Genomic DNA, 12741 nt, shown 5'->3' on the forward strand with positions numbered 1-12741 from the left:
AACTGCAGATGACCAAAAACTTTAACAAGACATCTTTTCTATTCATTTATGAAACTTGATTAAATAAAACCATATTTTTTTTTTTTTTTCAAACTAAAGGATACACAAACCCATTTGTTGCTGATGAGGTTAGACAAGAAAATACAGTCAGTTGACCACTACACAAAATGTGGAAATAACTTCTTCTTTTGCAGAAGCAAAAAAACTCAACAACTTCTTAACTTTAACTTTCCATTTAGATTAGGCTACATTGTGTTCTGTTTGAAGACCTTGCATATCTCATGTCAAACAGATTTTATTTATTTAGCTATTATTAAGCCAATAACAATGCAGTTTGTGATATTGAACTGCTCTTTGAAAAACCTTAAAGGTCAACTTGGTCATCTCTGTAATGAGAAAATTCCTTTGTTTTTTTTGTTTGTTTCCAACCCTTGATCCTTTTATTTACATTGTTGTACAGAAAATGACTTGGGCAGATTTGCACCAGCAGGATCAGACAGAACCATTCCACCAAAACCTGGAAGGGAAACCCTCAGCTGAGAAGGTATAAATTAGGCAGTCAAATGTTTGTCTAGTTAGAGCAGATGGAACTGTTTGGATTAATTTAATTGATGATGGGTGAGTCTGTTATACCTTAATAATACCTGCTGTTACTTATCAGAACTAATGTTTTCCCCAAGTAGTTTAATTAGGACAATTCTTCTGTCAGGATAAAAAGTCACCTTAATTATCTATGTGGCAAAGATTTGGGAATGAGAGAGAGAAAGCTTTAAGGTGTAAACACAGAGCTTTCCATAACAGATTATTGACAGACCATAGTTGTTCTCCCCCACAAGGATAAATAAATGCTGCTTGTATGAAGATCTGCAATCTTCTCCTTGTTCAGTAAGAATAAAGCTTTTTTCTTTTCAATTAAATCTGTTATTTCATAAATTGACAAGTGATTAATTGACCAAAAAGATTTCTTCGAGTTGGTTTGTATACCTTTTTCTTAAAATCTTTTAAAAACTCAGTTTTGTACTCAGGATATCTCTCGGTAACATTTGTTTAATGAACTAAGACATTAACATATAAAAAAGGGCAAAACCTCAATACTTTTTCATAGCATTATATTCTACCTGGTATGGGGGAAAACAGGCTGACCAGGGCCTAAAATGTTAGTAAAAAGATCTGCATTATTTTTTGGCTTTGCAAAATCTAAGTATGAATGGGAAAAGCTGTAGCACAATGTATAAGTAACCATATAAATAACACAACCATGAGTAAATTAAAAAGCATGCCTTTTTTATTTTCTAACACATTGAGGTGGTTTTTTGGCTCTACACAGGTAGGCCCATCTTACATGCCACTTTATTCAGGAGAGAGACGCTGCACAAGGCACTTCAATTTCTGCCTCTCTCTCAAACCAGAGGCAGCACAGAAGACATCGTTCCACTGAGGCTACTATACACCGAGGCAAACATGAACCACACGAGCCTGTACAGCTTTACGTTTGGTACATTCAGACTTTAAATAGAATCATATATTCATACACACACATCCCACATTGGTAAAAATCATACTAGCAAGATAATTGTACAGATCAGCTTAAATTGAGCCGAATGCAGAATTTTCTAAAAGAAAAAAAAAAGGACATGCACTGATCCAAGAGGACAACCATAGGAACAGAGCAACAATGGAAATGAGGTTTAAATCAGCCACATCCTGGGATCATACCAGACTGTGTGCGGGACAAAATAAACCCCTTCCTCAGAGATTATGCATTATTTAAGCCACTGTCTGTAACTTTCCCCTAAAGTAATGCCTGCAATGTGAAAGGTAACTTAGAAATCAGTCAAGTACAGTTTCCACTGGCGTCTAATATCAAATTACAGAACCTTAGGTTTAAGTAGTGCATTATGAGTTTGTTGAAATATCCCCGGGGAGATAAAAAAAAAAGTGTGAAAGAAGAAAAACAGTGCAGCACGTTAAGTGGAAATGCTTCTGTACAATTGCGGTGAGGGTGTGACAGGACAGCACCAGGGCAAATACAGCACAGAAAAAAAAAATGCAGCCTTCAGCTCCTGCGAGACTTTGAGTGCTGGATGAGCCACTGAAGTGTAATATCTGCAATAGAGAGAAACAGGTTTAGAAAAAGAAAAAGATTTAAGGTTTCATAATGAAAATTTTAAAAATTCATAAATAAACTTTATTTAAATTATCAAATTTTAGAGCCAGACAGTCCAAAGAGCTATAGATTGAAAAGGAGAGATTCACAACAGGATTTTGCATGGCTTTAAAAAAATGTTTCAAAACCTTAGAGCCACACCCTTTAAAACAATAGTGAACAACCATATATGTAGGGCTTGATCTGGTTGCAAAGCTATGCACAACTCTTATTCTTAGTTGTACAAGCATAAAAGTTCAGTGCACATAAATCCTTAAAGTTCCCTTTTGTTTTTTTTTACCTATATTATGCAAAAGTAAACTTTTTAAATTTATTTTCTAAATGATATAATGCTCTCTTTATCAATATTATGCTTTAAGTGGTATTTAGCTTGATACATGCAGGTCTGAGTAATCCTGGTGAATTCTGCTCCATCACTGCCCTGGAAAATGAGTGTCCAGCATTGTTTTATGAAGAGCAGCGATCATCCACCCTCTCCAGGAAGCATTTACCCTGAATGCCCGGTGCCCTAAGTGGTGATATAAGGTGGAGCTCCATCATTTCTGCTCATAGTTGAGATGAAGAGGCTCTTTTAACACCTAATCAGCCCAGCAAGAGGAACTGTTTCCATTTTAGATAATGTCTTAGTCTGGAAAGAGTGTTTTTCAGCTGACCTTGTTCAAAGTTCCAAAAAGGGATCTTAATCGGCAAGCAATATTTCATATATACCTACAGTTAACTTTTGAGGGCTTCAAGAAAGCATTATATAGACTTAAGCATCCGAAGCATTAGTCCTCAGGTACTAAATGAAAAATAGTGGGTGCCAAAAGTGCTTTAATGCACTAAAACATAAAATTGAAACATCGTCCCATAAATATAAAATAGTATAACAAAAAACAAAGTACAAGTGTTTACATGGCTTCACACTAAACAAACTACATATCTTATGGTTCAGTGTCTCTCCATGGCAGTCAAATGGGAGCAGATGGTCAACTATTGTAGTATGCTCTTTATGACCTTTGGCCATAGCTAAACCATCTAGTCACACTTTTTTTTTTTTTTTAGCATCAAAATCTTCTGGACTTGGTCTATTTTAGACAATTCCTATCAGATCTTCCATTGGGTCTGAATAAGGGTCGCTCTACCAGCACAAACTGCAAAGTGTTTCAAAAACGTATGTGATTAAGGAAGTTGTTTTTTGGTTTTGCTTTCAAAACCTCAGTTAATACAAACTAGATTCATTACAAAGATACCTTTAGTCAATAACTTTAAATTATGAACATTTAACATGTAGTACTAAACACCACAGCAAAATCTTTTTTATTGTACATTTTCAATAAAACTGATAAAAAGTCAATAAAGTAGAATGGAATTGAAGTGTTTGAAGGAAAGAGAAAATATAATTTTGTCAGAGGATCAAGTTACTAGCACTAAAAAAAAAAAACAGACCAAACTAATGCTACTATTGCATTTATCTTTAAATGGAAAAATATAATAAGGTATAGGGAAACAGCAATATCCAGATTTAGGATGGAATTAACATTTAAGAATTATATGTAACAAACTGAACTGGCTTGAAATAAGGATTTTTAACTTTCAGTTATTGATTACCTGCAGACACCAATATTTCAGCTTTAACTATGTGTTAGAATGTTAGAAAACAAACTACAGTAAAGGCTGGTTACATATAAGCACCATGTATCATCGGATTAAATGGAATGGCATGAAAAATAAATTGCAACTTGCCAATGTTGTCTTTCTCTTTGCAGGAAATGGAGTAGCAACATATCTCCCTGTCCTGAATAGCTGCTAGATTCCTGCAAGCAGAAGCAAGGGTGTGAACAAACATGACAACCATGTATCCAAACCAGTTCTCTTCCTTATTCATCTGCTATCTGGGAAATCAATGCGTGCAGTATGACTCTTCTGACGCTAGGGGGAGCCAGCAATACACAAACAATACCAGCTGAATTTCAAATAATTACTACAAGCTAAAATGTTACAAATGATAAAGGACAACAAAGTAACTTTAAAAATATTTAAGTAATCATATTTTAAAAAGCATGTTTCTGAATTTAACTGCTTTTATACATCTGTTATGAAGCCATCTGTATCAGTTTAAGGATTATGTACATCCTTTTTAGCATCACTCATACTCACATCTTCTCAATGAGTTGCTTTTCATCTAACGCGTTGGGGAGATCCCTTTTGTTGCCTAGTACCAAAACCTAAACATTAAAAAGAGTTAAGAAAATCTGCATTCCTGTAGCAGAATGAAACTGCAAGGAGTAAAGTAAAGAAAGCCACAACGTTTTCCGTGACTGGTACTGAAATTATACAGATCAGCACAACTAGCTGCAGGGAAACACTTACAGGAATTCCTTGCAACTGAGGTTTGTCTAACAAGTGATGAAGCTCATTCCGGGAGGCCTCCACCTTTTCTCGATCTGCGGCATCAACCATGTACCTTCAAATATGCAGGAGCGAAAAGAACGCTTTAGTCATAATTGGCAAAGAGGTGACACGTTTCCTGTCCCTTAGGCTGTCCCTTATTTAAATAAAAACGCAGTGCTTTGGATACTCACACAATTGCGTTAACTCCCCGACAGTACCTCTCCCACATGCTCCTGAACCTGGGCTGCCCTCCTATGTCCCAGATCTAAAAAACAAACAATTTGCCATTAGACATTTCTGTTTTTTCCCCCAAGTTTCTTCTCCATGATGAACTAAGAACAGCAGAGAAAATAAAGCAGCACCTTGATAGTGACATTTCCTTTGGTGACCTTCCTCATGTTGAAGCCGACTGTAGGAATCATGTCTTCACTGAAATGACCAGACTGGGAAGACACAAAGGTGAAACTCATTCACTACAGCTCTTTTTGTATGCCCGCTGCACATATTTACAAGTCTGTATTGAATCTGCTTTAATTTTTGGGGTAAAATATCAAAGGAAACAACAAAAAAAAAAAAAAAGAGCTTTAAATTTAATGAAGAAATATAAAAAAAAATAAAGTTATGAAAATTTAGTCAGAAACTAGACAGATGCATCTTAACAAATCTGGAGATAACTGGAAATCTTCAGTATATTGTTGAGTATATCTTTCATTATTAAAACTTAAAGATTTATAATACGGAAAAGTACATCACATGCACTCAGTACTTGGTCTGGGTTCTCCTCAGGAATTAAAGCAGCTCATGTTTTTTTTTGCTTTTTTTGCAACAGCCTTCAGTTCATCCACATAGCTAGTTCTGTTGTATTTCATGTTCCTTTTGACAATAATCATAGATCATCTTTGTATTTAGTGTTTTAAAATAATATCATCTACATTGATCATCTTGGTCAAACCTCTGAAGCTCCAACTCCAGCCGAGTTCAGACGCTGTCAATCTACTGAATGAGTTTCAACCATATTTAGAGAAGCAGAATTCCCTTTTGCTTCAGCATCTTTTTCATCTTCATATCATCTTCCCGTTTGTACCTGAATATAACACTCTGGTCAGAAATAAACTTCTGTTTATCACTCTCCTGTTGAATTGTATGAATGGCCATGTGTTGGAAAAATGTCCAGACTCCATAATTTTCTAAGACACTGAATTGTGGGTTCAATTAACCGTACGCTTCCCGTGTACTAGAAAGAAACCCCTGAAATACAGCGATGTGGATCTGAAAGATTTGAAATGAGGAATGCTGAAATAGAAAAAAATAGTGTCAAATAATTGAGCAAGTTACAGATCTAAAAGATGACACCTCACAAAAGGTGCAAACTAGTTTGGCTAGCACCATTAAAATAAGCAGTGAGCTATAGGCAGTAGGCGAAAAACCCTAAAAGGAAAGATGAACTTCTAAGATGGAGGTAATAATGATATTGAAATGAAAAATATTTATTGTACACTTTACATAATCTTAAAGTTATGAAGGAGTACTGGGGTCTTACTAAAAGATATACTTTTTTTTTTAAACAAGGAAAATAAAAATCATAATTTTACGAGAACAGAAGTCTACAAGTTCTAACATTACAGGATTGAAGCCTTGGCATTTTGAGAAATCATAATGTAACCACTAACTTTATACAAAGGAACCAACCACTGTGCTAAACATTTTTTTATAATTTGATCTTCATGTGCATTAAAGCTACGGTTACAACTATTTTGTTAATCAACGAATCTGTTGATTCTTTATCGATTAATAATTGGATGGCAAACGGTTCCTTTTAAGAAGATTTCAAACATAAGTTAAATCAGGTGAAGCCAAAACCACATGAGGACTTTTTGGATAAGAGCATATTAATGGATAAAAAAGGTTTCTCATCTTGAATACAAAATGTTTTAAATGTATTTTTATAATATTGGTCTAACTGCTGCTTTGAGTGGGTTGTTCTTTCAGTTAAGCATATTTTTGAGTCTCTATGTTGGCTGATTATTATTTCCATAGTCGATTAATCCAATTAACTGTCCCAGCCCTTATTAAAGCACACGCACACAGAACGCTTGCAGCCACCGCTGGCTGATTTTGCTCACATAAATCTCTTTGCTTCTTGAATAAAGCTTTAAGTTTGCAAAGAAGTTTACAGGCATTTTAATTATGGTCATCAAAAGTATCGATATTAGGGCTGCAACTAATGGCTATTTTGCATATAGACTAACTTGTTGATTTTTTTTTTTTTTGATTAATCGATTAATAATTAGATGACAAAAGGTTCCTTAAAGAAGAATTTTTATTAAACTAAACCAGGTGAAACAAAAACTTTTCTGCTTGAGGATTTCTGGTTAGAGCATATTGACAGGAAAAAGATTATTTTTTTATTTTTATTTTTTTTTAAAATTTTGGTACAATTGTTGCTCAAAGTGGGTCGCTCTGTCAGCTAAAGGTATGTTTTAGAGTCTCTAAAATCCAGTTAACGGTTAATCGATTACTAAATTAGTTGACGATTATTTCAATAATTGATTAATCCCGATTAACCATTTCAGCCCTAATTGACACTCAATCATGTATTTGGATACAATACTAATTTGGTATGGTATTGAGGCTAAAGACGAGTGTTTTTCACATAATTGTGCTTTACTTATTTTTTTCTTTCTGGGTTGGTTTGTTTTGGACATTTATTTCACCAGCATCTGATTCTGTTGAGAAGGCAAGTTTCATGGGGAGATTTAAAAAAAGTATAAAATTCCACAAAAGAATATAATTATCAAATTTAAATATATAATATCATTTATAGGGATGCATGAGCTCACGTTGACATTTTAAGGCAACACAAAAAAAGACCAAATAAAAACAGCTTAGAGGCATTTACAACAAAATAAAAACTTTACAAACTTAAAAACGGTTCTGTGCCAATGATGACCAGAATGTTTATCATGATACCATCTTAAAATAATCAAAATCAAGAGCAGCTGATGGTCACTATTTGTTTTTAAAATCAAACAAACATTTCTACAGAGTTAAAAAGAGGAAATCTAAAGAAGAGATAAAATGCTGTAGGAAGTTATGAAACTTGAGACCTACTGCAATCTGCCTCAACACATCCTGTTGGAAAACAAATGATATGCATGAGAACAGAAAGTTGTTCCCCCTGAATTTCAATGTGTATTTACTGAAATCTTAAACAGAGATGATTGAGACTTTATTGGTTCAAACTTTTAAAAATCCTTAAGAATTGATTTTCTCTGTAAACCAAAATATGCACAATACTATTTCACGCCAAGTTCACAACACATGACTCGCTGAAATCACCTGATGGGACTAAGTGGAAATGAGTGCAGAAGTCTTATGACTGGGAGGAGGAGGAACCACTGCTGCCACAGCCATTGATGAATTCAAAACTATATGACACAGGCTGAGTGGGCTGCTCGTTTTAAATGTATAAAGGAGGGAGCAGACAAATTGAAGCCCCTGAAACAAAAATTTCCATCTGGAAATCTGCAAAGTACAAGACAAACTGGGAGTTTGTTGATTTGTGAATTTTTGCATCAACTTATGCTTCCTAAGATACTAGAGACAATTGCAGCTTAAGGCAGCAAACATATACATATATATATACATATATATATATATATATATATATATATATAGTTATTTTTTTTAGTCAAACATGCATTTTTGTTGCTGTGTTAGGCAGATATGCAAAAGTTTGACAGCTTGCAAGGATTTAAGACAAACCTTTATCCTACTACAACCACAAAAGATACAATCGTTTGTATAAAGTGTACATAAGCTCACATTAGTATTTTGCTTCTGACAGTAAAGCTAATCATGCTCATTAGGGATGGGACGATTTATGAAAACCGTCAGAATCGTTCGGTTCGACTGTCTCGGTTCGGTTCGCGTGTGTTTCGTTCGGTTCATGCGCTGCTCCTTTTTCTCATAGGCGAAGCGTTTACACTCCAGAGCAGAAGGTGGCGGTACTGCGACCAAAGCCAACTAACAGTAGTAAACAAGAAGAAGAGGAAGCGAAGCAGTTTAGCCGGGTGTAGCAGGGGAAAAAATCAGTTGTGGTGGAGAATTGTTGTTGGAATGGCGAGTGGGAAAGAACAGGAGTTGGAAGACGCGCCAGCAGCACTTTATAGGTCTGCTGTATGGGAGCGCTTTGCATTTAGAGTGACCTACGATGACAGCGGAAAGAAAGTTGTGGATAAAAGTGCAACAGTGTGCAAGCATTGTGCAACACGTTTTGTTTACGTTAACAGCAACATGACCAACATGTCATGCTAACCCCGAAATCCCTCATACTCCGTCAGCAACCCCCGCTCCGCCCTGCTGCGCTCCAGACCGGCTCCTCAAAGCAAAGCCTGCAGCCTCCACTGTGGCTCCGTCCGCTCCCCTCTGAGTCCCTTGGAGATGGTAGAGAGCATGCGCGAGATGATTAAATTCAAAGCAGCAAAACATATGGAAATGATCCAGGGTTTACGCGGATCATTTAAAATAATTACAATCCATTTTTGGGGGGATTTTTTCATTAATTCCACAAATTTTTATGGGATTTCGGTGTAACAATCAACATGTATCGAACCGAACCGAAAACCGTGAATCGAACCGAACCATGGATTTTGTGAACCGTTCCACCCCTAATGCTCATGCTAGCTGCTATTCTAGATTGACATTTTTGTTGTTTTTGTTGTTTTTTTTAAGATTTGTACATTTGAGCTTAAAGGTTACATCTGGATAGAAATGTGCTCTAGTTTACCTGTTCTGTTGCACATTTTGTTTTTTTACCGCCATAAAATTGTGATTGTGATCAGGGCTAAAGGATAACGGCAAAATATGACAATACACCTTTTTTATACTAAGGTAACTACCAATTGCAATTAACACATGCTTTCCGAACGTCTCTCTTTTTCCATCAGCACACTGAGCAATCACTCACACTGGGCAACAGGATCTTGATCACTAATTAGGATCTTGACCACTAAGATATAAAGCAGGTGTGGGCATAAAGGGGAGCTGAGGTCGATCAGTGGGATCAATGTACTGTATTTTGAAAGAATATATATTTTTTAATACAGTATGATAGTGATGCATCCACTTTGTTTATATCCCCCTGAACTTTAGGTTGCACCGGAGTAATGAAATGAACAGATCTGTCACAGGGCAAGCACAGAGACAGCAATCTATGAGCGCATTTGTTAATTAATTTAACATGCATGTTTTGTTTTTTTAAAGTGTGGAAAGAATCTGATGAACAAAACAGCGAGGCCCTGACCAGGATTTTTATACAACACTTTAGGAAAGCAGAAAGCTAGTGTGTAGCCAACTAGACTGACTAGATTTACGTTTCTTAACCTGAGCTCATCACTAAAAGCTACTACAAGGACTTTTTTTAAACAAACAAATAGATCAACTGAAATGTAGGGGTAAAAGGTATCTGCACCTAAAAGGACGAGTTAATATAGAAACTTCTTAGAAGGTCACTATAGAGGAGGCTATTAAACTTAAGTGATCCTAAACAAGGGACAGCTACCTTTGGGTACTTAGCTGGTATTTTACTGACCTCTGAAATCAGATTACCGGCCAGGAAATGAAACTAACTGTACTCCAAATCCAATTTTCAAAACCAATGGGATTTGTTATTTGATATGATCAGTAACCAGGGACATTGTTATTGGCAACACAACCTTATAACTAGAGGTGAACAATAAATCTGGACCAACATCTGTATTGGCGGTTGTTGATCATTTCAATGTTTATTTCTAATTTGTTGAAGCCTGTGTTTGCCTCTCCAGGGTTTAATGGCCGTGTTTTTTTTGTTTTTTTTCCTTTGGACACATTACAGGGATGGTGATGCAGAGCAGAACTGTGGAGTGTTAGGCTAAAGAAGAGAAGCATGGTCAGTGTGGTGATTAATTTTTTTTCAAGGTGAGGGAATGGCAAAGAAATGTACACATTATTGCCATAAAAGCAAAAGTAATATATCAATACTGCCTAAAATGTTCATGTCTGTGCATTCCTAAAAAATATGTATATCTCCAAATAACTGAACTGATCAATTTACAATTCAAATTCACTGTTAATTTGCTAAAAATTAAAAAAAAAAAGTTTTTACTTAAATTATCAACAAGTGTAATTTGCAAGGCAATCAAGTAATATTTAAAGGTCAGAGTTGATGAGCAATCTAATTTTTCCAATTGGAAAGTCATTTTTCCCCCTTTAAATCAGAACTTGGAAAAGTAGCATAGGGCGGAAACAATTAATCAGATTAATTGCGATTAATGGATTATTAAAACAATCGTCAACTAATTTAGTAATCGAGTATAGAGACTCTAAAAATATGCTTTTAGCTGACACAGACACACAATAAGAGCAGTAATTATACCAAAACAAAAAAAATTTATTAATTTAAAAAAAAAACATCACGCATTTAAGATTTAAAAAAATTAATCTGTCAATATGAGCCATCCAGAAGTGGAAAAGTTTTAGTTTCACCTGGTTTTATTTCGTAAAAAATCTTATTGAATGAACCGTTGCATTCTGATTATTAATCAATTAATCGCAAACAATATTGACAGATTCATTAATTAGTCAAATAATAGTTAGTTGCAGCCCCAAACTAGCAGAAATGCAACTCAATACTTCAAATTTATTTTGTTATTTCAGTCTAGAAGGTACTTGTGGTAAAAGGTTAGAGAATGCAAGGATTAGACAATAACAATTGCCACAAAAATAGAAGCCAGTATTTGAGAAATCACTGCAAGAGTTGCACAAGACATGGTTTCTTCCACAAAGACAACTGAGAACTGGAAGATAAATAGATTAAAATCTTTTTACATCCAGATTTGTTTTGGTTCTGTCAAAATTGACAGAGGTGACTAATTGATGACCAAATCATGACTGTTCATCCTTTCAATCGACATTTATTTTAATTTGCTTATTTTGGTGAAATGCTATCCTCATGTTCCTACTGACTTGTTCCAAAAGTAACACCTACTCCTCAGATCAGTACAGGCTGTGAAATCCATCCAGCTTTCACTTCTTGCAAGCATGCTTTTGTAAACTTCCTGGTGGTTAAACTAAAAAGAAAAAGACAAATAAACATATTTGCAAATTTCCCTAAATCGAAGGTGACAAACACAAGTGACTGTGTTGTTACACTGGGAGGAGGGTTTAGCATCTACAGTCATAACACTAGCAAACTGGTTAGCTGACGTGTTGGCACAACTACTCCAGTGTGATTTAACCGCAGGTGTTTTTGTAGATTCCGCTCTACCAACGGAAGGAAGCCAGAAAACATCGAGTTTAAGGTAGTGTTTTGATTTCTAATATATCATTAATAACGCTAAACGTGTTAGCATTAACCTAGCAAGAGCAGCTAGCCGCTGTGAAGACTTACAGCGATCACGTTTACAAATGTTGTTTTTCCAGAGTACTGCAGGCCGACCAGGGTCAGCTCCATCTCTTCTTTCCAAAACAGAGACCTGAACCAGTCCAAAAGACGATTTATTAGCGCCAGCATCTTGATGCTTTCCACAGATGGTTTTCTTTCTCTCTCCCTGTCAGATGTTGCGTTTTTCCAGTAACTGCAGCAGGAAGGGAAGTTGGAAACAGGCAGTGGTCATATGACCGGTTAGCCAACACTGCTCAGCAGCGCTCCTGTTTGTAGATGCTGGAACTACATTCCATTTCACTTGCTGATCTTTCATGAATTTTTTGATCTCAAAATATTTATTTACACTCAAGCGCGTCTAAATATTACGGAAGAGGACCAAAAAAACAACAACAACTGATTTCACATTTTATTTCAGTGTAATATGACCAAAAAGTCAGAGTTCTGACTTAAATCTCAGAATTCTGACTTTTTTCTCAGAATTCTGACTTAAATCTCAGAATTATGATTTTTTTCTTGGAATTCTGACTTTAATCTCAGAATTATGTATTTATTTTCTCAGAATTCTGACTTTAATCTCAGAATTATGATTTTTTTCTCAGAATTCTGACTTAAATCTCAGAATTATGATTTTTTTCTTGGAATTCTGACTTTAATCTCAGAATTATGTATTTATTTTCTCAGAATTCTGACTTTAATCTCAGAATTATGATTTTTTTTTTCCTCAGAATTATGATTTTAATCTCAGAATTATGACTTTTTCTCAGAATTCTGACTT

General features: G+C 35.3%; 1 protein-coding gene across 1 annotated transcript; it reads right to left on the bottom strand.

The window, feature by feature from the left end:
- Positions 1 to 1254: 1254 nt before the first annotated feature.
- On the bottom strand, positions 1255 to 12191 carry arl8b (ADP ribosylation factor like GTPase 8B). Its single transcript, XM_015394646.1, has 7 exons — positions 11970 to 12191; positions 4903 to 4983; positions 4732 to 4805; positions 4520 to 4613; positions 4307 to 4374; positions 3893 to 3963; positions 1255 to 2106 (listed from the first exon to the last, which is right to left on the bottom strand). Exons 1-7 carry the CDS (start codon positions 12090 to 12092, stop codon positions 2057 to 2059), a joined length of 561 nt encoding a protein of 186 aa, XP_015250132.1. The 5' UTR covers positions 12093 to 12191; the 3' UTR covers positions 1255 to 2056.
- Between the last annotated feature and the right edge of the window lie 550 nt (positions 12192 to 12741).

The sequence above is a fragment of the Cyprinodon variegatus genome, unplaced genomic scaffold (assembly GCF_000732505.1).
Source record: "Cyprinodon variegatus isolate N-32 unplaced genomic scaffold, C_variegatus-1.0 Scaffold702, whole genome shotgun sequence".
Classification (NCBI taxonomy): Eukaryota; Metazoa; Chordata; class Actinopteri; order Cyprinodontiformes; family Cyprinodontidae; genus Cyprinodon; species Cyprinodon variegatus.